Genomic DNA, 27635 nt, shown 5'->3' with positions numbered 1-27635 from the left:
TTTCCAAAGGTATGCTCTGACTAGTCAATGTCTTACTTCCTCCTCCTCATCCTCCCATCTTGCCATAACTCAGCCCATTTAGACACACAGTTTACGGCAACTACATAACCATGAGCTACACTTCCCAAGTAGAATCCTCCTGTCTCTTGATACTACTGTGTTTGCTTTGGTTTTGTGAGAGTAAGCATTCCAGTTTGTGTGCTGAGCTCTGTGTCCCCAGGGTTTGAGCTTAGCGCAAACTACAAGACGGCTCCCAGGATCAGGTTGGAAAAGACCTCTGAGGTCATCGAGTCCAACCTGTGACTGAACACCACCATGGGAACTAGATACTGGTAGTGCCACATCCAGTCTTCCCTTGAGCACCTCCAGGGATGGTGACTCCACCACCTCCCCGGGTAGCACATTCCAATGTCAAATCACCCTTTCTGTAGAAGAATTCCTCAGGCTGTTCAACCTGAACCTCCCCTGGGCAGCCTGAGGTTGTCCTGGCACTGGTGGCCGGGGGGAAGTGGCCGATCCCCACTTGGCTACGACCTTCTGGGAGTTGTAGAGAGCGATAAAGTAATCCCTGAGCCTCCTCTTCTCCAGCCTGAAATACTCCCACCTTCTGCTACGCTACACGATCGATAAACATTTTTATATCCATTTATTCACAAATTATTAAGTCTGTGCAGCGTTTTCCACAGAATCCCGGCGTTTCCAGCGCGGGCCGGGGCTGCCCGGGCCCGCCCGCGGACGCGGCCCTTGGGGCGGTGCGTCACTGCCGCGCGCCGCCGGCCGCCGAGGCCCCGCGCCAGGGGCGGGCCGGGGGCGGGGACGGCGCCGCGTCAGAGCGGGGAAACGAAAGCGGCAGCAGCGGCCTCGCGTCCCACCCTCGCCGCGCCCCGGGAGCCCGAGCCCTTTGCAGCCGGAGCCCTTCGAAGCCGGCCGCCTGCCGCTCTTTCGCCGTGAGTGCTGCCCGCTCCAGCACGGCGCTGTCCGCCGACTCCCCTCGTGTGCGGGTCAGCGCGGGGCGCGGCCGCCGGCGGCTCCCGCCGTCTCCCCGCTGCCCGCGCTCCGCCTGCGGGGGGGTCTCGGCTCGGCCTCTGGGACCGGGGGCTGCGCGGCGGGCGGCGTGACGGCGGTGAGGCAGGGAAGGCAGCGGAGCTGGTGAAGGGTTCGGAGGGTAAGGACTGTGCGGATCGGCTGAGGGAGCTGGGGGTGTTTAGCCTGGAGAAGATGAGGTTCAGGAGAGACCTTACCGCTCCCTACAAGCCCCGAAAGGAGGGTGTAGCCAGGAGGGTTCGCCCCTTCTGCAGGCAACCAGGACAAGAGGACACGGCCTCAGGCTGCGCCAGGGGAGGTTTAGACTGGACATCAGGAGGAATTTCTCCACAGAAGAGGTGATTAGACCTTGGAGTGGACAGCCCAGGGAAGTGGTGGAGTCACCATCTCTGGAGATGTTCAGGGAAAGACTGGACGTGGCACTCAGTGCCATTGTCTGGTTCCCATGGTGGCGTTCAGTCATGGGTTGGGGTCGATGACCTCGGAGGTCTTTTCCAACCTAAACGATTCTGTGGGAGGCCGGTGGGGCGGTGCAAGGGGGCTGTGGGGCATGGGTGGGGATGTGGAGGGGCTTTCCCTCGCACCTGCGGGGCTCCTGAGGGACCGGGTGTCCCTAACTTGCGCCTGATTTTGCATGGTTTGAAATTTGTCGGGAAGGCAGGTGTGCTGAGGGACTTAGTGGGGTTTGGAGGGTGGAGGTCTTGACAGGGAGCTGGCAGAAGTGAGCTGAGAATGTTGGTCTCTCATTTGGCTCTCTCAGAAGAAATGTAAAATGGCTGGTTTGTTAGAGATAAACAAGGGTAAAAACCAAAACCTTCAATTGAGGCAAGAGCAGATAAAGGTGAGTTGTCATGAATAGAATTTCTGGTGGAAGGGAGATTTCTTAGTGCAGTGAGGTTGTGGGGATAAGGAAATAATTTGGCCTTAAGCTGCCTTATATGTGTTTGTGGAAATAAGTTTGATAACTAAAGGTTTGAATTGGTGACCTGGGGCATCTTTTGTAGCCCAACAATCCTATGTATAATAGTAAGCACTAATCAAGGTACAGTTTATTTTTTTTTTCAGTTGCAGGGAGGTTTTAGCTGGTGTGCTAAGCATTTTTACCTTTAAATTTTTCCCTTTCCTTGCTTGTTGTCTTCTGCAAACCTTCCAAGCTGGCTTCTATTAACTCCATCTTAAGCATTAGACCTTTCTCTGAGTTTATGCAGAATTTATCAGCCACATCCAGAAGCTGGATATTTTGCCAGTGATTCCTGGTGAAATACACAACTGCACACACAACTTGAGCACGCATATTTAATAAAGTTCTTTTATAAAAGTTGTGCAGAAAAGCTCCTTTATTAATTAAGATTTGCAGAGGTGAGGTCAGAGTTGTTTGGAGTCTCGTGAGAAATTGGTTCCACCTTGCATATTCTCCATTAGATGGATCTGACATTTTTTCAGTGTGTTTGGATAAAACAAATCTTTGATTCAGTAGTGGTAATGAACTGCCATATATTTAAGTTTATAACTTTAATAACTGTCTACATCTGGGTTGACTTCATCTACTTGCATTTGGGGATAAGTAGGTTGTAGAAGTGATTTAAAATTCATCAGTTGTAGGGGAATTTCCAGTTTCCCATTTGATTAGTTAGACTAGGTTTTTACAAAAGTGAGTTCAAAAGAAGCTAAGACTTTTACCTGAAGACATTTGAGTTGAGAAGCCTAATACTGAACAGCATGATGTGATCTATGCTACCATGCTGCTGTGCATTACAAAAAGTTATGCTTAATGTTTGCCAAGTGTGATCTTCTTCTTTTAGCATTTCAGGAAAACATGAAGAGAAGGACAGAACCCGAATTTAGCAGCCCCCAAAATAAGCAGAAGAAGAGGATTGAAGACTTGGGATTAACCCTCAGTTCTACTTCAGATGATGAAAATCAATTTAGTAATCATACCACTCAAGGTAAGGTTGGAGATCTTGAATGTGCTGCTGCAGGGGATGTAAATAATAACCAGGAATTGAACCTACATCTCCTGAATCATGACTGATAGCCTGAACTTCAAGGGACTCTCTCTCTCTAGGAAAAAGGCTACATTATTTCTTTTCACAACCTTGGATTGGTGTGACTTCTTTTAGGCTTTTTAAAAATCTTATGTAAACCTTTTAATCTGGGAATTGTATGAATTCAGACGTAGAAAACTGGATTTGGATCATGACGTGCATGATCCAGAGCTCTAAACATTCTTGTCATATTGATCTTTTCAGTCTCAGCAGTTATTTCTGGTTTGGAAACTCAGTACTGAGGCGTTGTGGGTGTTACACCATAAAGAAGCATCATAATTTTGTTTAAAAAGGAAGAAAGAAACCAGTAGTCTTACCACATTTCTGCAGATGGGAGAAATTGAGATGAATACAACAGGGCCAGTTGGCTGGGGCTTCTACTTTGTAGGACTGTCTCTTATGCTGGCTCAGTGTGATTTTGCCAGGGGACAGAGTTGTGAGAGCTCACAGGTGTGTCTTTCTTTTCAGAAACATCTATTAACTAATTGCCTACCTTTTCTTGGAGTGTGCTTTCTCACCTGCAGTTGGGATATACCACAGATGAGGCATGTGACCCACACAATCGGTGTCGCTGTTGTGGGACACTCTAAACTCTCCCAGGATGGTACTTCAGGTTGCCTCACTGTGTGCCTGCTGTGTCACAGTCTTAGGATTTCTCATGGTCATGAAGTTCAAGTGCCTGAACACATAAAGATGTCTTCCCTTGTGAAAATGGAAGGGAATGTGTGTGGAAGATGAGGGGGTTGGTGTGGGAGTAGCTGTAGTTGTAGGGTATAGTGTGTGTACCTGTCTGACAAGGTGAGGGAGGAGGCCAGAGGTGCAGCAGGTGGGAGCTGGGGTAGGGAATGCTCGGTGCACTCAGGGCTGAGCTAAAAAATTCAAAGTGATGTTTTCTTCATTTTTGTCCCCCTTTTGATTATTGAGTTCATACATGAATCAAAATAGGCCGTAAGCTTTAGTGTTTAAGAAACAAATTGATACAGTTCAAGGACAATATTTTGTGTAGAGTTAATTAGGTTATTAGTCTATTACACCTGTTGTGGTTTCTAATGAAATAAGGAGGTTGGGGAAAGAATTGATTTAAGATTTAATGTCAGCTGAGCATGGTTTAGCAAATCTTAAAAACGAGAAGAGTCGTAATGGGACTCCATTGAAACTTATGCAGTAGGTAATTGTGTTTAAGGCACTTTGAGTCTCTAGAAAATAAGACAGGTAGCAGTTAGCAAAAAGTTAAAAAGCAGGCAGCAAAGTTAACTGAAACTGTGTACCGAAGAAGCAGAAAGCAGTAACTGACCCTAAAGCAAAAATCCTTTGTGAGTGTGTTCTTAGGTAAAAGCTCTGTGAAAGAAACAGGAATATATCTTGTATGATAGATATTTGAAAATCAAGATGGGTACAAAATGTTGCAAACACAGGTTGAATCATAGCCTTCCTTGTCTGGAGCTGGAAGCCTCAAATGTTGATACTATAAAACTCTAATGTAGTAGTTATATGGGGACACAAGTCCTGAATCTTAAAAACTGATTGCTCAGCAACAAGCACTGAGGACACATTGAAAGGGTTTTAACTACACTTGTATATTTTATGGTAGTGTCTTTCATCTTCACTTTCTTGTAATGGCCTTTTTCCCTGATTTTCAGTTGTGTCCTGTTACTTCAGTGATGCTCAGTTTTCCAGAACAGGAAAATACAAAGATCTGTGAATTGAGAGAGAAATAGTCTGTGTTTTTTCTTAAATTAGACAAATCTAAGAAAACTTCAATCCTTCTTTTTAAGTATTTTAATATCTCTTGTGTTTTTTTAACACTTCTGTGGAGCTAAATTATTCCTTCTTAAGAGATAAACAGAAAAAGATCAACTCTGCTAACAATGTTGTGCTTTACGTCAGGACAACTTTTGTAGTTCAACTTCCCCTATTTGTACAAAGCAGCACAAAATTGTTTCTACCACTTGGCAAACAAGGGCACTCAAGAGGCAGAGGGCCAACACAGAGCATGGCTGTGCTTGCTGTGGATTGCTGCTCCTGTAGTCTGTATGAATTAGCTGTAGTTGGAAACTTGTGCCACTGCTTCATCCTCATAGTGATATTACCCCAGGAAAACCAGAAGGACTCATTGGATTGTAGGGCCTCCCTGGGCACCCAGCTGGTAGAAAGCAGGCTGAGACAAATGAGGTTGCCATGATTCCTGTCCAGATCCCAGTTACATCCTGCCTGGAGTGAGCAGATTTGGGCATCTCACAGCTGGAGAGCAGCAGTGAGGACTCTACAGCTCATACAGGCCTAGGTTCTTATCAACTAGATCCCGAGGTGGAACTGGGCACAGACAGAACTTCTTTGGTGCCCATGAAGGTTTTGGTGCATCAGTTTCTGGTGAGGAAGGTTTATTTTGAGTGCTTGCTATGTATGTTGATATTACCTTGACTGAACCATTGACTTAAGTTCTTCCTCAAACCTCTCTCAAGGTATTTTAAAGAAGATTGGTTTCCTCTGACCTTATCTTTCACTTGAGTTTGTATGTATCTGTAAACCCTAGAGGTGAAAAACTCTCTTACTTGCTGTAGTGAACTTGGGGATCTTTGCTATTTAACTGGAGTATAAATAAATTTAGCTCTCTCTTCTTTCTGCAGTGTTGGCCATTTGGAAGATGCCGATGTACTTATGTGAGTTTTTGGCTAAGTTAGGGATGGATTTGCATTTGTAGTTAGATAGGATATGTAAGGAAATTCAAAATGTTTCATTGGGGTGTAATTGTCACTATTCTCAGGAGAGAATCCCTGTGGACCTTCTCAGTTCCTCAGGATCATTGCAAAGGCCAGGCGCCCCACAGTGCTATTGAGGTCATGCTGTGGCTGCTCTGCTGTGTGATGAGGTTTGCCCAACCCTTTGTGGGGCCTGGAATCCATGGGATCAGAGAGGCTGTGTGTGTCCCTGCGGCAGCAGGGAAGATAACCAAGTGTTGGTTGCACAAGGTGTGTTACGTTGCACCTGCGTGCTTCCTGTAACACATTTGAGATACTGAAGTGTCCTCTGTGTGTGTTCAGAGGATTTAATGAGCCTCACTATATTCTAATGTGGTTACTGAGATGTCTTTCTTCCATTTTATTTTTATTTTCATTTTCATTCTCACTTTTTTGTTTGTTTTCAGAATCTTCCAGTAGCACCAGTGGGTCTGACAGTGAGAGCGATGAAAAAAGACCAGTCTTCAGCAATGAGTTCAAACAAGACTCTCTTGTGGAGGGCACTTCATCTCGCTACTCAATGTATAACAGTGTCTCCCAAAAGCTTATGGTAGGTCAAAATAGCTTTGGACCAAACTATTAAGAACTGATGAGAGCAAAGTGAAAAGACCAATTTGTTATAAAAAATACTTTGATTCTGATCCTCTTTGTAGCAGGGTTCTCTGTCTTTTATTTCCTTACTGTCTTGTGCATACATGAAATTGACTGCATCCCCGCGTTTTGTTATTGTTCTCTTATTGCTAAAATTTACTGAGAGAAAAGCCTGAAAAACTAGCAGATGATGAACATAGTTCTTTTAGCCTAAGAGATGTGTATGTATTTCAGGAGCAGTGTCTTGCATTCCTCCTCTGAGTTTTATGTGAAGTCTTAACTGGTATTTGAGATGCATGTGAATGCAATGGTCACAACAAAGAATATCATCACAACATGAATTTTTTCCTATACCAATGTCTTTTTTTATGAACCATCCATGCTTACTGAACCCTGTGATGAATGGCTCCAGGCTCCTCACTACTTTTCTCTCTCAGCAGCCTCTTCCTGCATTACTGAACATTTTGTAATTTGCTATCATCTCAAACATCATTCTTCAGATCTATTTTTTTTTGTATCCTGCCTCAGTGAAGTGAACTCACTTGAAAGTCCTGAAAGCTACAATTGAGATTAAAAATGCTCAGTGCCTTCGAGTCACTTCAGGGTGATGTGCCACTTTCTGCACTACTCTTTGATCTTAGCAGTAGTACAGAAACTCCAGTCCACTTGTCTGAGAGTGCTCCCTTTGCTCCATTTTTAGGCCAAGATGGGCTTCCGGGAAGGAGAAGGTCTGGGAAAATATGGCCAAGGCAGGAAAGATATTGTTGAGGCCTCTAATCAGAAGGGAAGGAGAGGCTTTGGCCTGACCCTCAAAGGATTTGATGGGGAGCTCAATATTGACTGGCAGGATGAGCCAGAGGTAAGTATTTTCTGTTTTAAGCCATTTCTCTTGTTGTGTTCAGCAAAAACTGGGACAAAGAATGTGTAAACTGTGTTTTTTCTCGGCAGCTGTCTCTTTTCCAGTGTCTCTAACCTGTACTTTGAGTACTAGATTTCTGGTTTGCCTTGATTTTTAGACTCTAATAAAGGGGAACATGGTGAGATTTTTTTTTGTAGTGGAGGTGTTTGAAGTTGTTTTTTAGTTTAAAAATAAATAAGACATGTTTTAGTCCAGGAGGTAAAAACAACAGTTGGCACTGAAGTCATGGCATAACCCCTTATGATAACATTGGGAGGCAAACTTTTGGGGAGCAATTGGTTTTTATATTTTTCTAGTAAAAACACCTTTGGCTCTTCCCATGATTTGTGTTTGCAGCCTAGTGCCTATGAGAAGGTGGACTGGTGCCCTGAGTGTACCACAGAGATCCCAGATGCTCAGGAGCTGAAGGAGTGGATGACTGTGGGGAAGGTAATTTTTTATATCTTGGTACTTACCAGCCTAAGATAAACAAGGATACTCAGCCTGGGACAGTTGCCGTGTCAAATAGCTGTGGAATAGCATGAACTGGGAACAACCTCTGGAGGCTGCTAGTTTAGCTTCCTGCTTAAAGCAGATCCAGCTAGATCTGATCAGATTGCTCAAGGCTTTGTTTAATGGGGATTTGAATATTTTCAAGGATGGAAGCTTCACAGCCTGTTTGGGCATCTGTTCAGTGTTTGACAACGCAGTTGACAAAAGAAAATTTACATATGGCTAATTAGCATTTTTTTAATGTGGCTTTTGTCCATTGTTTCTTGTCGCTGTACATCTCTAGGAGCCTAGGTCAATCTTTTCTGCCTCCTGTTAGGAACTTGTCCCATTGTTAGGTACAGCAGTAGGGTCTCTCTTTCTGCATTCTGAACAAACTGTTCTCAGCTTTTTCTCATATACCAGGTGCTTCTTGGCCCTTGTCGTTTTGGTGGCCCTTTTGCTGCTTTTGTTCCAGTATGTCCACTCTTATACTGGGGAGTGCTTAAACTGGATATAGTATTTCATGTGATCTCAAGATGCCTAACATGGGAGAATATTCCTCAGCCTAATTGCCACACTTCTGCTGATACAGCCTAGTGTGTGTGATTGGCAGTCTTCATCCATTATTGGTACATGCTGCATTCTGAAATGACAATATCATGCTTGCTAATTGCTCCCTGTGCTCTTGTCCTGTTGCAGAGGAAGCTGATGATTGAAGATGAAACAGAGTTCTGTAATGAAGAGCTTTTACATAATGTCCTGCAGTGCAAGGTGAGCCCCCTTTTTTAGAGAGGAACTGAAATTTTAGGGAAGCAAGTGAAATAAATAACTAAAGAGGATTGAGTAGTTAGGTGATTGACAAGAGCTCAGAATGTCCTTGATGTCCTCTGTCACCTCGATGTCACTGGGATGACCTAGCATCCTGTTTTTTACTATCTGTTCAGCAGCCTGTTTTGAACCTCAGCCTTCTGAGAGATTTTCTTGGTTTAACTCCAGCTGGCAGCTAACCCCCCTGCAGCTGCTCACCCATTCTCCCACCAGCAGGATTGGGGAGAGCATGGGAAGGGTAAAAGTGAAGAAAAGTCATAGGTTTAGATAAAGGCAATTTAATAAGTAAAGCAAAAGCCACTCAATGGAAGGAAAGCAAAACAAGGAATTAATTCAGGGAATTAATTCACTACTTGCCATGGGCAAGGTGTTCAGCCATCTATCTTCAGGACAGCAGGGCTCCATCACATGCAAGGGTTACTTGGGAAGACAAAAACCATGATTCTCAATGTCCTTGGCTTCCTCCTTCTTCCCCCAGCCTTATATACTGAGCATTATGGGGTATGGTATGGAATATCTGTTTGGACACTTGGGGTCACCTGTCCCAGCTGTGTCCTCTCCAAACTCCGCAAGAATGCATTCCCCACCTACTTGTGGGCAGGGTGGGATGTTGATTAGAAAAGGTCTTAATGCTGTTCGAACGCTGCTCAAAAGTAACAAAAATATCTCTATGTTATCAACACTGTTTCCATCACAAATCCAAAATGTATCTCAATACTAGCTAATATGAAACTACTACTATGAAACAAATTAACTCTACCCCAGCCAAAACCAGCTCGGAGATGATAGAAAGCAGTCGCCCACCCTTAGTCCGACTGAAAGGCTGAAGACTTGACTAAACTAAGGAAATGAGCTCTCCTTCTTTTCTTGTCTGTTCAGTCTTCCCTCCTAGATTTTATCATGCCCTTGTATACTGCAATAGAGTGTGTATGTATGTGAAAGAAATACTTTAGGCTGGGACTGCTTTTGAGGTGTCTAACCATATTATCAGGCTCTGGAGCTATCAGTACAGAATTTGTCATTGTTATTAAATTTGCTTAAGACCTGAGGTGGCTTAGAAGAAGGACAAATATCATTATGAGACAGAAAAACAATTTGTATTGGTGAACCAAATCGTGCATGGAGTTTGCTGTCTAAGGAGAGAGAAGCAAGAAGATAGGAAATGTTGATGCCTACCTATCCCTCCAGCCTGTGCTGGGTCCAGCTGATGAGCTTTGTTTCTGTTTGTGCAGAGTGTATTTGATGAGCTGGATGGAGAAGAAATGCGTCGTGCCCGAACAAGGTCTAACCCCTATGAGATGATCCGTGGAGCTTTCTTCCTGAACAGGTTTGTAGAATGTCTGGTACTGCAGTCCCTTTCCTATGTATATCCAATTTCAGCTGAGAGAGACAAGGATGAAACTTAACAAGGCCCTCTTTATGTGTTCACAGGGCTGCAATGAAGATGGCAAATATGGACCATGTCTTTGACTACATGTTTACAAACCCTAAGGACTGCCAAGGGGTGCGTTCCTCTAACTTTCAAACAGCAGTGCTTTCTCAGAGAATGTGGAAGGTGGGAAGAAAGGAGAATCTTTGGGATACTAGCTGAGAAAACAGGTCCTTGAAAGATTCCTCTGAGCAGTGTAGTTTATGGTGTATGTGGTTTGACTGACGGGAGCTGTTATGGGTCAGTAGAATTTCCTCAGTTTCCTTTTGCAGGCGCCTTTGATAAAGGAGTATGATGCAGAGCTGCTCTACTTTGCTGATGTGTGTGCTGGTCCTGGAGGCTTCTCTGAATATGTCTTGTGGAGGCGGAAGTGGCATGCAAAAGGATTTGGCATGACCTTGAAAGGACCAAATGATTTTAAACTGGAGGACTTCTATTCTGCTTCCAGTGAGCTCTTTGAACCTTATTATGGTATGTAGTGCACCCATGAGTGTTACCTGATGTTTTTGCTCATGCTGCAGCCTCTGTATTAGTGGCAGGACTGGTATTGATATCAGCAGGGGGATCTAGGGGAAGCCTAGGGAACCATTTTGCAAGGTAGAAGGGGGCTGTCATTGGAGAAAAGGGTTGAGATTGGTGAGCTTGCATATCAAGAAATTTTTCTGACAAGTAATTTTCATTTTTTCAAAATCATTTGCATTTATTACCAGTCTGACCTGAGAATATGTTTCATTGTAGCAGTTGATATTTGAGTACTTTGCTTATCTGAACGCTATAGAGTGCTTAAAGATTGCTTGGCAATGTTTTTCTCACATCACAGCCTGAAACATGGTGAATGAGATGACTTGTCATAGAATCATACATAGAATTGTGTGGATTGAAAGGGACCTTAAAATCATCTAGCACCAACCCCCCTGCTGTGAACAGGGACACCTTCCAAGAGACCAGATTGCTCAAAGCCCCATCCAAGCTGGCCATGAACAGACTGGGCATCCACAACTTTTCTGGGCAATGTGTCCCAGTGACTCATCACTCTGAGTAAAGAATTTCTTGTTAATGTCTATTTTAAACGTGCCCTCTTTCAGTTTAAAGCCATTATGCATTATTCTATCACTATACGCCCTGATAAAAAGTCCCTTCCCATCTTTACTGTAGCCCACTTTAGGTACTGAAGGGTGCCCAGGCTCCCTGGAGCCTTCTCTTCTGTAGGCTGAACAGCCTCGGTGTTCTCAGTCTGTCCTTACGGGGGAGGTGCTCCAGCCTCCTGATGTGCCCAAAGATCTATTAGCAGAGCCAGAGTTAGACACCTCATTTACCCAACTGTCAGCATGTTTCTGTATCAGACCTTCCTAGCTGTGCTCTCATAATTGATTGTGGGCTCTTAGTAAAGATAAATAAAACAGATTTGGGCTAGAGGCTGTATCTGCATCGCTGTGACTAAATGAGCTGCTTAATCCAAGGAGGTTTGTTTTGTTAACATGTTTTACCTAGCTTTGAGACAGACTAAACAGGTGTACACAGGCAATTGCTTTATCTCATCTCATGCATTGTAACTTGTTAATCTTGATGGTGTGTTTGAGCCCTCTGTCTGCCTTGCCTTTAGGACTAGGAGGGGAAATCCAAGGATTGCTAGTATTCGTGCTTCTTATTTCAGACTATATAAAAGAAACTGGAAGGTGACTGTCGTGTAGAGCAGGGGGTTTGCTTTTCTGTTGTTGTGCCTTGTGTGGTTTTTTTCTCTCCACTACTGACTCTTGTTGGCTGCCACTCTTGACACCTGACTATATGCTCTTAGAGAATGGTTAGTAGCACTTAAGGATTAGATCTTGGTTAAAGTGAAGGTTCATGGCAGGGGCAGCAAGGGAGATAAACACCTTGTTCTAATGGTTGCAGTGTTTGGATCTTCGTAGTTCACAGCAAACTGGTGTTACGGAGAGGAGGAGATGCCTGGAGAAATTAATAGGCCAATGATTTTGATTAATTTTCTTGATCCCCTTCTGTTATGCTATAAAGTCTAATGAGGTGTTTACAGACTAATGGGAAGGAAGTAGCCTGGCATGATATTTCTGTTGTGAAGAATGGTAAAAAATTACAGTGTCACTTCATTTATTGACAGGATAGTTGTGGGGAGTTTGGTTATCAAAGCCATATCATGCATCCTGATCTCTTCTGCTTTCTAGTCCTCCAACTGTGGTAATAGAATCTGTAGTTGTAGAAGATTTACAGGGTCTAATACTAAATAGAAGTTCAGGCTTACTTGAGGCACAACTGGTGAGCTCTAGAATACACCTTAGGTCAGCTTTCTAAAACAGCAGCTGGGGGACAGTGTAGCTCTTTTAAAAGAGCCATATAGGAAAACTGTATGAGTATTTGTGCACAAATCCTATATCTCTTTCCCTACTCCCTTTATAAAATTGTTCACAGTTTTTTTGGGGGAGTTTGCTTTTTTAAAGCCTGAATTACACTGTGCTTGAAAATAGACTATTATGTTTCTTTGGAATGAGTTGAATTCTTAGTAGAAGGGTGCAAATGCCCAATATAAAGAATTCTGCCTTGTCTGTAATAACATGTTTCTAACAGGTGAACTGTGCAGTGAAGTTGAATCTTACATTGTCAGTAGGTTCAGCTGTGTGCCACTCCTGCTTGGATGAGAATATTATGTTGTCATATAGTCTTCATTTGTCTTGTGCTGAGGCTAATGTACAACTCATCATTTGAGCATGATTATTGTATGGTCTTGTTTCAGCCCCTCAACCACTCAATCTGAATAATTTTTCTGAATTAAAAAGCATCTTTGGTGGTGAACAAGGGACTTTGTTAATGTTTATTTTGCCTATCAAGGTCTTTGTAATTTCTGGTTAAATGTTGCTTGAATACAATAGATTATCAGCACATACTGATCTTTTGTTTGTACTTGCAAATGTATTATTGATTTTCTCCTTTTTTTCTTTAGGAGAGGGTGGGATTGATGGAGACGGAGACATCACTCGATCAGAGAACATTACTGCTTTCCAGAATTTTGTTTTGGACAATACTGATCACAAAGGAGTGCATTTCTTAATGGCTGATGGGGTTAGTTAATTTCTTTTTCCTCCTGCACTAAAACAAACCCAACAAAACTGACACCTTTGTCTGCATACAGTAGGGTCTTTGACATGTGTAGCTACAATATGAAATTGTACAAGCCTTGCTATTAAAATTCCTGGTGCTGATTCTTTTGCTTCAAACAAAGAGAAATTATCATGATTCCTTGATTTAGTTCCTCAGAATCCTTTGCTTGACCAACAGATTTGTGGAGATACTAATCATATGCTATGCACTTTGCAGGGTTTCTCAGTGGAGGGTCAGGAGAATCTGCAAGAAATCCTGAGCAAACAACTCATGCTTTGCCAGTTCCTCACAGCATTGTCCATTGTCCGGACAGGTATGTTTTGTCCATTAATCTTCCTCCTTCTCTAAGGTGTGGGTGGCACTCAGGAACATTGCTGTACAATTTTTATTAGTGCCTTGAAGTCTGCTCTGCCATGAGTTGTACAGAATTGAATGTGTATGCATAAGTCCTGAGATGGTTGTCACAAAGCTAAGAGATCTGGTGAGAAAAACAAGTGAATCTATGCCTGTTTTGCTTTTGATTAAAAGCATGAGCTAAAACACATTAATTTAAAGCACTTAATTTGTTGGGTAATGTAGCTGTCTTAGGGTAGGGTCATGCAGTGTGATAACTGGGCAGTCTACCTGAGATTTATGGCACTAGCTGGACCAACTTCCTCAATATCCCAGCTGATTGGAGCTGAGTGGTGTTCATCCAGTTCTTTCTTTCCTCTGGCTTTTCTCCTTTAAATCTGTCATCTGTGGGATAAGAACTAATGATGCCTTACCCTGTCTTAGCTGCACCTCATTGTTGCTAAATGATGGACCTTACACTGTCTCTGGTTCTGATGGCTCCCGTCTCCCACTGAATTTAGTTAGCCTTTGGCACTGATATAAAAGACAAATTGTAACAAAATGATAATTTGTATCTTGTGCCCTACGTTTAGAAGAACCTGAGGCAATGATCTACTAAGGAGTAGTCTCAAATGTGATGTGATAAAAGGGGCAGCTTTCTTTAAGTCTTTCCTACATGGGTAGATGATAGCTCTGTAAAAATGATAGTTCTGCCTGCTTTTTGCTTGGGGAAATTGGGAATCTTGTTTGAAGGAGAGGGGCAACACAGACTCTTTTCTCTCTAGAAGGCAAGTTGTTCTGTTTAAGTAACATCTATTAGTCTTGTCCTCTAGTCTGAGGTTCCTTGTTGCATATATCAGGGCTCCTCTTCCCTGGAGGCTTTGGGGATAGCATGCTGCCAGGCTGTACAGGCTGTAGGGCACAGTTTGGGCCTGGATGGGAAGGATGGGGGGCAGACAGAAGGTTTGCTTGTGAGACAGCCTACATACCGATTAGATTCTTGCCAAGGGAATGCTTTTCTCTCTTTGCTGCAGAGACATAGGGAAGATGTTTCATGAAGTCTTGCTGGCCCACTTCATAATTGTGTTCTGGGTGCTGTTTAATTGCACAAAAACTGTTACTAGTTCTGCAGAAGGATTGAGGTGCTCAGTATTTCCTTATTATCTGCTGGCATCAGCGTACTTCCTCTTTTTTTTTACAGGAGGACATTTTGTCTGCAAAACCTTTGACCTGTTTACTCCATTCAGTGTGGGTCTTGTTTATCTGCTGTATTGCTGCTTTGAGAGAATTTGCATCTTTAAACCTGTGACAAGCCGCCCTGCTAACTCAGAGAGGTGAGATGCTTGAGTATGAGGGTCTACTAAAGAAAACAATCCTCTAAATACAGTGATAGATGGATTTGGGTAAGCCTAGTGGAGGCTTTGTGACCTGCCTCAATTAGCAGCTATCTTGGAGGAGGAAACATTTTAGGTGTTTGGTAAATTACAGACAAGGTAGAGATGATATTTGCCAATTTGCTGTTATGGGAAGGAAGCTATGGAACTGGGTATGTAACAGATCTTGTTTTGCATGAAACAACTATGGTTTCAGTGAAGCCAGAGGATATATGAGAGGTTGGACATGAGCTGGCACTGCGTGCTCACAGCCCAGAAAGCCAGCTGTATCCTGGGTTGCCTCCAAAGCAGCATGGCCAGCAGGATAAGGGAGGGGACTGTGCCCTGCTACTCTGCTCTGGTGAGACCCATCCTGCAGTGCTGCATCCAGCTCTGGGGTCTCCAGCACAAGGAAGGACATGGACCTGTTGGAGCAAGTGCAGAGGAGGAAAACCAACATGATTTCAACAATGGAGCACATTTCCTATGAGGAAAGGCTGAGAATTGGGATTGTTCAGCCTGGAAAAGAGAAGGCTTAGGGGTGACCTAACTGGGGCCTTGGAGTACTTGAAGATACTGGATGATCTTTAAGATCCCTTCCAACCCAAACCATTCTATGATTCTGTGATATTATCTGTGTTTTCATTGTACCTGTCAATTTTAGCAGAATTGATTTACTACTTGGGGGAAATATGTGAGGCGTTTAGATAGGGTTGCATTTCCCTGTCTTTCCAGAGCTTAGAAAATGTATGATGGCTCAGTGATAGATCAGTTTGCATCTTCCTAAGGATATTCAGGAGGAAAGAGTTCCTGGGGTTTGGGAAGCTCTCCTTATAATGGGAGCGTGGCAGAAAAGTTGGCTGTGTGAAGGAACTGATCTCTCTGCCTTGCTGTGCAGGTATGTGGTGTGCAAAGGCCTGAAGTCAGGCATTGAAGATGTGCGGGATTACCTGTTCACAGTGAACATCAGACTCAACCAGCTGCGCAATTCCGATGTGGATGTGAATCTTATCGTCCCGCTGAACGTGATCAAAGACAACCAGGACTTCTACAATTACATTGTCCAATCCAATGAAAAGTGAGTTACTGTGGGTGATGAAGGCTGCTGGCTGTAGGCAGATTAATTTAGCATAGCTTTCCCATAACTTCCTGCACTCATGGAAGTACTTGTTGATGCTGCCACACTGCTCTGCTTTTGTTCCCAAGAGGCTGAGCAGAGCAGGGGTCTCTGTGCAGACAGAAATTCTGTATTACTATTAGTGACTGTTTGGCCTCAGAGTACTGTGTAGAAAAGAAAATACTGCCTAATTTGTTCCAGTGATCTTCCTGTCAGTTTGAATCATGTTGGCTAAGATCCCTCATTGCTCTGTGAATCAGACTGGCTTCCCCCTGTTGTCCTAGCACTCTTTCTTGTTTTGAACAGTAGAACAATGTTGGTGGTGATTAATTTGCTCCCCGACTAAAACTTTTCTTCTCTTTTAGCCACTGCAAAGTTCAGATAAAGGCACTAGCCAAAATCCGTGCCTTTGTTCAAGACACGTGAGTATATTCCTCTGCCTTTTGGTGAAGACTGAATTAACCTATTAATGAATTGTTTTGCCCTTATTTAATAAGTTATTGATTTGAGCTGGTACTTGTCTTGGCCTTTGGAGTCAGGAAAGTGAAAAGTGCTTTTAGGTAGCTCAGTTTGTGTCTCCACCTGAGTTATTTGCAGAGATGTGTGGGTGGCTGGAGGAGTCCTGAAAATTGATGGCCTGTTATCACCCTTGTTGAGAAGGCTTTCATGCATTGGATGATTTCCAGTTACCATAAGTGATCTTGCTTCTTAGCAGGAATGTAAGCAGAAAAGTAACTTGAAGCTGGTATTTTCAATTCAACAGTAACCATCCAAGTTGAGTGTGGTTCATAGCTGTTCATCTTTCCAGGGACAATTCAAAACATCTATGTTACAGACCTAGAATTACCTAAAGTTTGATGTTAATTTCTTGCAGAAAAATAAAGCCATTGCAATGTTTCCCTGCCATGGCTTTTCTGCTCAGGTGTTATTCAGACATATGTGGGAGAAAGTTGAGTGAATATGGTAGTTAGAAATTGTCTTAGAGCTGATTCTACCTTGACATTGTTTTTTGTATGGCCTTCAGCAGGTTTTCATTGTTATTCTTAATAGGGCTGTGTACCCAGCTCTTGGAGATTAGCATAAGTTTGTACAAGTACATAACTTAGTGAAAATATTTATACACAGTGGTACTTTCATGGAATGAAGTGGTGGCTGATAGTCAGTAGTGCAGACCATGAAACAAAGCTAAACACAGGAACTAGAGGGTGGGGAGGGAAGGCAACAGCCTTTTTCATACAACCCTTTGTGGAGCAGTTCATATTTGTTGTTCTCAAACCAGATGCTGAAAGTTCCAAATTTTATAAGTCTGGGATATATAATGCTGCAAGATCAAGGAGGTTTCACCATCTTTAACAGTCTGGTGTCTTTCTTTAGAACGCTGGTTGAGCCACGGCAGGCTGAAATCCGAAAGGAGTGTCTCCAGCTATGGGGGGTAAGTAAGGGGTCAAACAGGCAAATTGTGAAGGTGTCCTTGCTATAGTGAAACAAGAGTGGAGCTGCAGTAAAGACAGGACTTTCTAGACAGAGGTTGAATATCTTGTCTTGTGGGAAAGTCAGAAACCGTTTCAAGCTGTTATGTAATCAAACAGGATGTCCCTGATTTATTGTGTATGGCTTAACTGAGCAGGCTTCTTTGCAGTTGAGAATATTTCATTGCACACAGAATGAACTCAGCACCTAGATCCCAAGCAGCAGAGCTCTCTAAAAGGTCTTGTTTTATGAGTCTGCAGTTTCTGTTTCCTAAGTTTTTGACTGCAGTAGGGCCATAGATATGGCAGTTAGTTTCACAGGCTGATGGTGTGTCTTTGATGAAAGAATATTTCATCAAAACATGCATGACATTAAAGGTTTAGACTAAATCTTTCTGGAGTTGCTGGTTGGTTTCTGTGAGATGTGGTATGCTTACAACAAATTTGCAAAATGTGTGAGACATTTTATTTGCCACCTGACATCTCTTCTTCATCTTGAATCCCAAGAGCAGGAGTTTCAGGGGCAGAATGTCCTGTCATATCTTGAAACCAGAAATGTTCCTTTGAATGTGCCAAAGAATTAACACTCGGTATCAATTGTTTGAATTTGTTCTCAGATTCCTGATCAGGCTCGTGTTGCTCCTTCATCTTCAGATCCCAAGTCCAAGTTCTTTGAGCTGATTCAGGTGAGAGCTTGCCTAGAGTCCTTTCATACAAATATAACTTTTTTTTTCATATTGGAATTAAGAGATGAAGAAGCTAGTCCTGGATTGTTGCTTCATGTAGAAGTTATGTTTACCTGCCTGTTGATATATTGTGTCTATCTTGCCTTTTCCATATTTTGCTCTTTAGGGCACAGACATTGATACCTTCAGTTACAAACCCACTCCTCTGAATTCCAGCACACTGGAAAAAATTCGCCAAGTGTTAGATTACCGGTGTATGGTGTCTGGAAGTGAGCAGAAGTTTCTCTTGGGGTTAGGGGTAAGTGCTAAGAACAGTCTGGGAGTCTTGCTGATTAATTTCAATGCTACTATTCTGCCTTGCAGTTTCATCCCATCTTTTTCTGCCCCTAAAGGCCTAAAAGAATCTCATCAACAGTACCTGAGACTGCTAGTTATTTATGTTTCTTTCTCCTGATGTCACTGCCTTTCACACTAATTAACCCTTTTTCTGTAATCTCAGCCTACACAGAGACCTGCACTCCTGCTAGTGTCTCTAATTATCTTCACTGTCCTTTTAAAGGTGTTCTATTTCTGGTTCTTTGTGTGGGTGTGAAAAGTCACTGGTAGATTAGAATTGGTGTTTTTGTTCCTTTGCTGTAGAGGTTAAGGTTCTTCCTTAAAACTTATGACAAAGAAACTGCCTGTGACAGCCTAGGACAAAAAGATTCTCTGAGGGTTGCTCTGCAGTTAGAGGTCTCTTCTCCACCCCTGTCCTCAGGAAGCCTTGGCTGAATCTGACTCTGTCTTTATGTACAGAAATCACAGATCTACACCTGGGGTGGCCGCCAGTCAGACCGCTGGACAAAGCTGGATTTGAAAACTGAGCTGCCACGAGATACTCTTCTCTCTGTGGAGATTGTTCATGAGCTGAAAGGAGAGGTAGGAACCTATTCTCTCTGTCACCATTTTGCTACAAAGAGCAGTTTCACTGAATCTCTGTACGATACTGCAGAATAAATTTTCCATCTGTGCCGGGTACAAGGTGGGATTTTTTGGTATAAGATCTTTAGAGTAACTATTTTGGATTAAGTTCTTTCTGTCCAGTCCTAGAAATATGAGCCTTCAACATTGTTTTGAAAACACTCTGGACCTGATGTGTTGCTGTTCTAAGTGGAGCTGCACATGACATTGCCACCATGACTTCATGTGTCTGTGGCTCTGTGGGTATATAACTGCTCAGTAGTGACTGCATGCTATGGGGAGAAGATCCTCGTGGTATATTTACAGTGTAAAGTGAAAAATCCCAGCTGCCTGGGAAGTTTCCCTGTCCTCTTGCACCTCAGACAAAGATACTGTAGTGTGCTGGGCTTTGTAATACCTGATAAGGCACAGATAGCTGGTGATGGCAGCCATGGTCCTGTCCTCTCTCCCTCCCCTAAGACAGAACTGGGTATTTGAGATGCACCAGTTCTTGGAGGATGCCATGTTCCTGTATAACGGGCAGCAGGGAATTTGTGTGTTTCTAATACCTGGAAAGGTGCCTTCTTGCTAGAAGAGATGTCCTGTCAAAAAACAGGCTATAAATCAAAGCTGAAATATCAACAGTATGAATAATCAATCTCTGTATTGCTATCCTTAGGGGAAAGCCCAGAGAAAAATCAGTGCCATCCACATCCTTGATGTCTTGGTGCTGAATGGCAATGACGTTCGAATGCAGCATTTCAACCAGAGGTATGTAGGTTCTGGAGAAGCTTTGTTGTGTACATGTCTAGGAGTGACTGGGAAGGAGTGTTCAGACAACAAGCAGAATGCTGAGCACAGGGAGACAAGTACATTCAGCTGAAACACTGCTATAAAGATGAACTGTGAATGAAGCTGCTCTGAACTGAAGTACATATAGGCTTTTCCAACTGTATCTTCTCTGTGTATGAGGGCAGCTCTAGCTTCTTTCTTAGCTTAGGGTGAGCCAGGCATGAGGTAAACTGATCATTCTGGGAATATATGAGCTGAGAGAGAAGGAACAAGCCCCTCTGTTTCCTTCCTCAGGGACATAATGTGTCTGCTAATCCTGCTAGCCTGATCAATATATCAGTGTTCAACAGCATGTGGACTTAGAGAGTAAGCTATGGAGACTCATTTGTAATGGATAATAGGCAGTATCACTGGGCACTGAATTGGGAGGGTGGAGTGAAAAGAAGTCTTGCTAGACCCATTTGCCTAGCAGTCTGCATGTCCTGAGTTGTCAAATCACTTACTCTGTTGAAGCTGTTCCCTACCTGCTGTGCCAAAGGCCCCGTTTAATTGCTGGGTTCTCTCTCCATGTTCATTCAGGATTCGGCTGGCAGAGAAGTTTGTCAAAGCTGTTTCCAAACCCAGCCGGCCAGATATGAACCCCATCCGGTGAGTGACACCTCCTTCCCTCAGCCTTGCTTGCCTTGGTGTCAGTGTGTTGGAGGATGCGAAGGGGAGTTAAGTTTCAGGGTGAAATTCATAGTTCTGTTATGTTCTTTGGAAAGAGGGTAAAAGCTTTTAATACATTTTAGGTAAATATTGTTAATGGAGAAGTTGTGCCCTCCTTTCACATGTTGATCAGTCACATTTTCATCATAGGTGGATTGGCTGGTGTTGATTCCAAATATATGTGATTGTAGGTCTAGCACCCAGTGAGCTTAATCATTGCAAAGAATTCTGTCCTTGTCTGCCCTGAAGGGTCAGCAGCAGTACAGAGATGCTGACTGTTAGTAAATGCAGGACTGACCAGCATCTCTGAGGACAAGGCTTTAGTTACAACCCCCAGGAAAGTTCCTGACAAAGGGCTTCAGCTTCGGTTGTCTCCTGGCCTTCTATTTCATTAATTCTACTGCAGTGTAGCATAAGAGCACCACTGTGAAGGCATCAGTTACGTATTATGGACAAAACAGCTTCTCATTCACAAGCTGAAGTGCAGCAATATCATGAAAAAATCTGGAGGAAGGGAAAGAGGATCTTCTCCTTGATGGCTTAATGAAAGGTAATGAGTGGAACCTCTGCCTAATGACAAATGGACAATTGTCCCCAAAATGCTGGGGAAGGCTGAAGGTGAAGTGAGAAGGAGAGCTGGGGAAATGGATTGGAGAGGGGTCATTTGCTGCTTTTGTGGAAAGGTGTTAAACAATTCCTGCTGTGCTCTTTGAAGCCTGATGCTTGTAGCAGTATGTGGGAAATGAGTGGTTGGGGGCAGTGCTTTTTTAACTTACTGATTGTTTTTCTGTGTCTCAAAACAACAAAACCAGTTTGATGTAATGACAGAATGAGGACTCAAAACAATCTTCACAGATTTAAAAAAAAAGCTCTTTTTACCTCAGGGTAACTAACAAGTTTGTTGTACCTCTGAGGATAGTTATGGTGAAGATCACATTGTTAATTTTACTGTGTGGCCAGCATGTTGAAGCCAGAACATGCCTGGGACTGAGCTTGGTCAATTTATCTGATGGGAAAACAAAAGCACCTGACTTTCACTGTTTTCACTTTTCTGTATAGTCAGCCTGAGGTAAAAATGCACAGTTTCCTTAGCAGCAAGGACATTTATCTGCTGCTTACAGGCAATCCAGCCATGAGCATGCAGGTGTCAGGTTTTCTCAAGCCAGGAAAAACTAGGCACTGAAGCATAAAGATAGAGGAGATAAACAAGTGTGAAGCTCAGTTGAGCCTGACTACCTCATGCTGTATAAAATCAACCATTTGGCTGTAGCTGTAGCAGGGCAGAAAAAAAAAAGCACAGTTTAAACTTTTTTGAAATAATGTTTTTGTCTTTTCTTCCCAGAGTGAAGGAAGTATACAGATTGGAAGAAATGGACAAGATTTTTGTGAGGTAAGTGATTGGGGCAATTAAAATGTCAGGGCCCACTGAGGTTATCAGTCACTGTGCAGAGCAGTGGGAGGGATGTTCTGATGTGTGCTAGTGGGGTCATGCAGAAAGAGCTGTTAGAGCTCGTGGTGGCTGCTGTTCCTGAGATGCTGCTCACTCAGAGCTTCTGAGTTCTGCTGCATTCTAATGCCATAGATGTGGCCAATGCACTTCATAACAGTTGGAGTAGCAACAGTGCCTGGGTTTGGGTGCAAAAGTATCAGTGGCTTCTCAGTGGCTTGAAAGGTCAAGAATTCACACTTGAAATAGGAATCCCATTTGAATTAATTATGGTAGCTTGTCACAGATTTTTCACCATAGCACTCAATTTGCAGCCTGATCTAGACAGGTCTGACTGGTTTCTCTTGTCCTGTGTGGAAAGGCAAAAACTCCAGTTTTTCAGGGTGTGATGATTTAATTCTATCCTGTGCAGGGCTGTCAGTTCTCGCTGTGACACTCTGGAGAAGGGGGTGTGCAGGTGGTACCAGGTGTGTACAAGCACAGTAAAGGAAGAAACTCTCTGTCACTGTCTTCTCTCAATGTTTAGGTTAGAGATGAAAGTCATCAAGAGTTCAGGGGGAATGCCCCGGCTGTCTTACACTGGCCGAGATGATCGGCATTTTGTGCCCACGGGACTCTACATCGTACGGACTATGAATGGTAGGAAGAGAGAGTCCCCATTCCCTCTCAGCTTTTCTTTGTCTCTCCAAATAAAAAATACTGACCAGGCTTGCTCCTCTTGTAACTTGGTAAAAAATGAATGGCAATATTCGAATGGCTAGAGATTAAGTGTTTGCATGTAATGAGGGTAGCTTGGATTTGGGTGAGGTTTAAGGTGTTATATGTAAGCTTTTCTGTTGTGGGTTGATTAGCTATCATGTGGGTAATTCCATTTATTTACATGACTGACTACCTTCTTTTTTAATGAGATCATAATTTTTCATCAAGATCTTTTCCAGAGTAATAGGAGGTGGAAATACCCTGTTTCAAATGTCAGCTTCTATATGGAGGGAGAAGGGATTTTTTTCAATGAATAGAGAACAGCTTGGGAAGCAGGTTGTCTTGGGGGAAGGAAGGAAAAAGGAGTAATGGAAGGATCACAGTTACTCTTATAGATTCCTCCTCCCTACTTTTACTGTATGTGTATTTCTTCTGTGATTTTTTCCCCCGATCCCTGTAACCTCTCTGCTAGATCCCTGGACAATGGCATACAGCAAAAACTTCAAGAAGAAATTCTTCTTCAACAAAATGACCAATGTAGCGACATACAACCTCCTTCCTGAAGCCATTGCACCCTTTCAGTGAGTACGAGCCAGAGCTGAGGCTATGGACGGCTATGTGTCTGCCTGTGTGTGTGTGTGTGCCTGGGAGTTTGGGAGGGAGCTCTGCAGGGCTGTGTCCTTGTAGTCGTTTGCAGTGCAAGTGTAGCTGATCACCAGAAGGGTGTGCTGCAGGAGCTGGCACCTTGTCAGGCTGTCAGGAAACTGCTGATGTGGAATCATGGATTTTGCAATTAATGGCTATGAATAACGAACATGTCACAACTTTGTTCCGCTGTCTGCAGCAGACTGCAAGTTACTGAACCTCCTGCATGCATGGAAGTAGAAATTGAGCCCAGCAACTGTAGTTTGCTGTATCTCTGTATTTAACATGTTTGGTTGGAAGTTCCTATTTAAAAGCAAATCCCAGCTCATTTAGCCCAGGCTCTGGAATAGCCTGTGGAAGGCTGGGAGATTTTTCTAAAGAGAGAGTAAAACAGTAGCTCCTTGCGAAAGGATGGAGTGGCTTGTCATTGGACAGTTATTAACATTGTGGCTGCTGAAAACCATCCCTATCTACTGAGTACTAGGCTGAGGGCATTACCCAAGTACAGCAAATCCTGAGTCTGATGCCTCAGGGCTCCTGGGTAGAGATGTTCTGCACTACCACCATTACTCAGGATTGTGCCTCTGAGTAAGAACTTGACATGAAATAGCACTCCTGATTTTCTCCCTTTGAACCTCCTTACCTGTCTTAGAGCAGCACTTTCAAGAATCCTTAAGCCTTTCTTCATGTGGTGAATGGCAGAACAGGCTTAAAAGGAGAGGTATATGATACTTTTTCCCTCAGTGTGTCAAGGTGGGGTTAGTTCTATGTAGTCTGAAATAGGCCAGCATGAACCTACAGGAATGGCTGAGGAGGTGGAGGGAGTGCTTGTGTGGGACTCCAGAAGGGATGTGTTGTGGTTAGTGAGTACTAATATGTCTATAATTAGCCACTGACATGTGCTCTTGTTGCTGTGCTAGTACTGCTTTGTTAGAACAGAAGCATTAAATAAGCTATGAATATTAAGTGTCAGTAATTGTACAAAACTAAAGGCTGCTGTGCTGGCAGTAATTAGCAGCTCTGATTTCATTATGTCTGGGACTGTGTTGATGCAGTGAGGGAGGGCTGTGCTTGATGGATGGAGTGGGAGATGGCATAGTAGGACCAGAACTCTCAGCAGCAAAGCAGGGCTCAGTTATTCCACATGAGGGGAAAGAGGGAATGATCCTAGCTGCTTTTGTGCCGTGGGAAGTGCTGTTTGTTTGCAAAGCTCCATAGGACAGCTGTTACTGATTATGGTAGGTATGTGGTGAGGGATTAGGTTGCTGCTTCTGGCAGACTATCTAAATTCTTCATTAAGGTCTTTCCATTGCCTGCAATGACAGTTTCATCCTCTGAGAAACTTAGGGGGAGGTAGGGTTTTTCCCTAGTGACCTGACTCCTTGCAGCAAATACTGAACTGAATTTGAGTGAAGCTAGAATTACCAAGTTTGTTTCCATGGAAATCTCTTAGGCTTGGCTGTTGCTGTACTTTGAGGGCTGTAGAGTTTGTAAGGTGAATGAATGAATGCACTGGTCTTTTCAAAGGCACCTGTTCTGAGTATTCCTATGCAGCTCCCATAGCAAGGGCAGCTGTCCCTCGCTGGGATGGAAGTGTTTTCCTTTTCCTTCCCTGCCAAACTAATCCTGCTCTCCTCTCTGCCCACAGTGTCTGCCATTACAGCCGCCTCTTCTGGGAATGGGGGGAAGGTGTCAAAGTGCACGACTCTCAGAAAAGACAAGATCCAGAGAAGCTATCAAAGGAGACTGTTCTGTCTTTCATCCAAGCACACTACCCCTAACCCTGCTCTCCTGAGGGTGCAGGGAGGGGCTGAGCCCAGCTTGGATTCTTCAGGGACTGATGGGACTGGGAAGGCTCCACAGCTTCTACCCTGATATTCTCCAGAGCTGATTTCCTGGAGATGATGGAACCAGAGGGGTGGTATGCAGAAGGCACAGGATGAGGCTTTGCCCTGGTAGTGTATATAAGAGTACAGCCCAGGTAGCACCTGGTGTCAGAGTACCCAAGGTGACTCCTGGAGCCAAGGCCTAATGTCCTGTTGTCCTGACCTACTGCATGCATGAGGCCAAGGGGCTGGCAGCTTTCTTTGCTCCTATTCAAAATTCAGCAAGGTTTGTGGAGCTCTGTGTGTGCCAGAACTCCCCAGGCTTCTGCTTCTATTGCAGTATGGGAAGGAGCAGAGATGTTTTGATGGCAGAGCTGGGCAACAGCACCTTGAAGAGGCCCTGCATTGCTCCTGGCAGCTGTCTCCTTGGCCTTGTCAAAGGCTACACTATCCAGTGGAAGGTGTTAAGTCTTTGGCGAGCTGTGGACAAAAGTTTTATATTCTTGTCAGTGTCTCCAATGCTTCTGTTTATCAAGTCACTCAGCAAGCCACTGGCAATTCTTATGTGATGGTTCCCTGTTGGACAAAGGCCAATGCAGGTGATGAGTACAGTTCCTGGCATAGATCTGATGTGCTCACACCTCTGCAAGCTGCTGTGACAAGGATTTCCCCTCTCCAGGTTAGTGAGTGATGCCAAGCCAGCAGCCTGGGGCTAATTTGTGAAAATGTACCATGGTTGGTGTACGTACTTCATGGTACTTCTGAGACCAAGGTGCTTTGGTTCTTGGTACTTAACATTATTACCTAAACCTTCAGCAAGGAAAGTGGATGTGGGAGGGAAGACACAGAAAAGCTAGGATGCTGAAGTCTCTGGAAGAAATGATGGGAATGTCTAACTTAGTTAAAAAGACCCAGGGCTTCAGTAGAAAGATATCTTGACTTTAACCACGTAGGTTAATAAGAAGCAATTCCTGTCCCCTGACTGTACCCACTGGAAAGGTAACCAGACTTTCCTTTTAAAATATCAGACTGGCTTTGAAATCCTCTGTATCTCATTTGACTCCAGAACTGCATCTGAGGTGAAGGCACAGAGCCAGGAAACTCCTCTCAGTATGGCATTTGTGTCAAGACTTCTCCATGCACTTCTGTGCCAGGCTCAAAGTTGGCTTCTGTTGCATGTTTTACCTTCATTTCTGGCTTCCATGGCACTTTGCCAAGTCTTCCACATAAATCAGAAGATCACACATAGTTGAATGCTTTGGGATAAACAGCAAGACAGTCCAATTTTTGTTTTGTTTTGTTTGTTCTTGGCTTCTTTTTAAACACAGATTGGCAGTAGGGAGAAAAGTGATTTAGGGGTTTATCGGAACTGTGCCTTAAGGAAAGCTATAGTTCTAGAATCTATAGCAGTTGTTTAGATGTTTAGACTGTCTTTTTCTCCACATCCATATGAATGATTTGAACAAGCCTGTGCAGCAAGACATAGAAACCTTGACTTAGACACAGGTCTGTCAAAGCAGTTCAAGGACTGCAGGCTGTTAGCGCATTCTCTTGGCTGATCTGTAGACCCTCTCTGCTCTCAAACACTGGTAAAATGTGGAAGAAATGGTGGCTCTTCCCCCTAAACAACAAGAGGTGTGTCATTAGTTAGCTTTGTCTCGGCAAAGGCACTTCCATGAGGGATGGGGAGGAATCTCTCCCAGTGGGCAATAAAGTACCTCAACCTCTGGTGTCCAGCCCTGTGTACAGATGGCTTTTTAAACCAGTTTGAGTTCTAAGGACCTCTGTGGACTGCCTCGAGGCTGTTCCAGTGCCAGCAATGCATGCTGCTCCTTCTGCCAGGCTCCTTTGCAGTGTTGTGTCCTCAGCTCAGAGCTTTGACTCCTGTGGGCTGGCAGACAGAAGAGTGACTAGGAAGTAAACTAGGATCAGTGTAGGCCTTGGAAGGTACAAAAAAACCTGGTCAGTCTGCAGGCTAGCTTTTGTAAATAGACACTTTTTTATTCAGTTGTCTCTAGTTGTTCATTTTAATTTGCTTTTATTTTTATTTTTGATGCACTGAACCTTGATTCTAAATCTCCCTTCAAGAAGGCAGGCATGAGCCACCAAGCTACTTGCTTCCCTGCTGAGGGATTATGTTGGGAAGGGTGGGTGAGGAAGGTCTTGCTGAAAGGAGTGTTTATGTATGTTAATTGCACAATGTATTGTTATTAGGCTTTGTATCATTTTGTGTTGATTTCTATGTTTTCATGTTCTATTACCAATACAGCCCCTTTAGTTCACAGCAGTCCTTCTTCTTTCCTTTGCTTCCCACACAATTCGGGCCAGCAGTGTCTGTCTGTGTGGCAACAGAGAAATGTCAGCAGAGTTAAATATTCAAGGCAGTCCCTTTTAAAAGTTTTTGTGGCAAGTTTAGAGCATTGGA

At 43.6% G+C, this 27635-nt stretch overlaps 1 protein-coding gene across 2 annotated transcripts; it reads left to right on the top strand.

Moving 5' to 3' along the window:
* The first annotated feature begins 820 nt into the window (after positions 1-820).
* CMTR1 (cap methyltransferase 1) lies at positions 821-27491 on the top strand. Of its 2 annotated transcripts, none has more exons than XM_030945379.1 (24): positions 821-1165; positions 2847-2990; positions 6235-6377; positions 7119-7277; positions 7674-7766; positions 8508-8579; positions 9869-9963; positions 10068-10140; positions 10338-10536; positions 13019-13137; positions 13393-13489; positions 14711-14843; positions 15781-15960; positions 16365-16421; positions 17374-17431; positions 18086-18154; positions 18321-18452; positions 18950-19072; positions 19773-19864; positions 20465-20533; positions 21936-21983; positions 22567-22679; positions 23212-23320; positions 25033-27491. In XM_030945379.1, the coding sequence occupies exons 2-24, from the start codon at positions 2861-2863 to the stop codon at positions 25163-25165; spliced, it is 2496 nt and encodes an 831-aa protein (XP_030801239.1). In that variant the 5' UTR covers positions 821-1165; positions 2847-2860; the 3' UTR covers positions 25166-27491. The 2 variants fall into 2 exon arrangements, with proteins under 2 accessions (XP_030801239.1, XP_030801240.1); XM_030945380.1 differs by having other exon boundaries at positions 879-947.
* The last annotated feature ends 144 nt before the right edge of the window (positions 27492-27635 follow it).

Source organism: Camarhynchus parvulus, chromosome 3, assembly GCF_901933205.1.
Source record: "Camarhynchus parvulus chromosome 3, STF_HiC, whole genome shotgun sequence".
In the NCBI taxonomy this organism is placed as follows: Eukaryota; Metazoa; Chordata; class Aves; order Passeriformes; family Thraupidae; genus Camarhynchus; species Camarhynchus parvulus.
The sequence above is the reverse complement of the archived record's forward strand: the minus strand, read 5'-3'. Positions and strand labels throughout refer to the sequence as shown.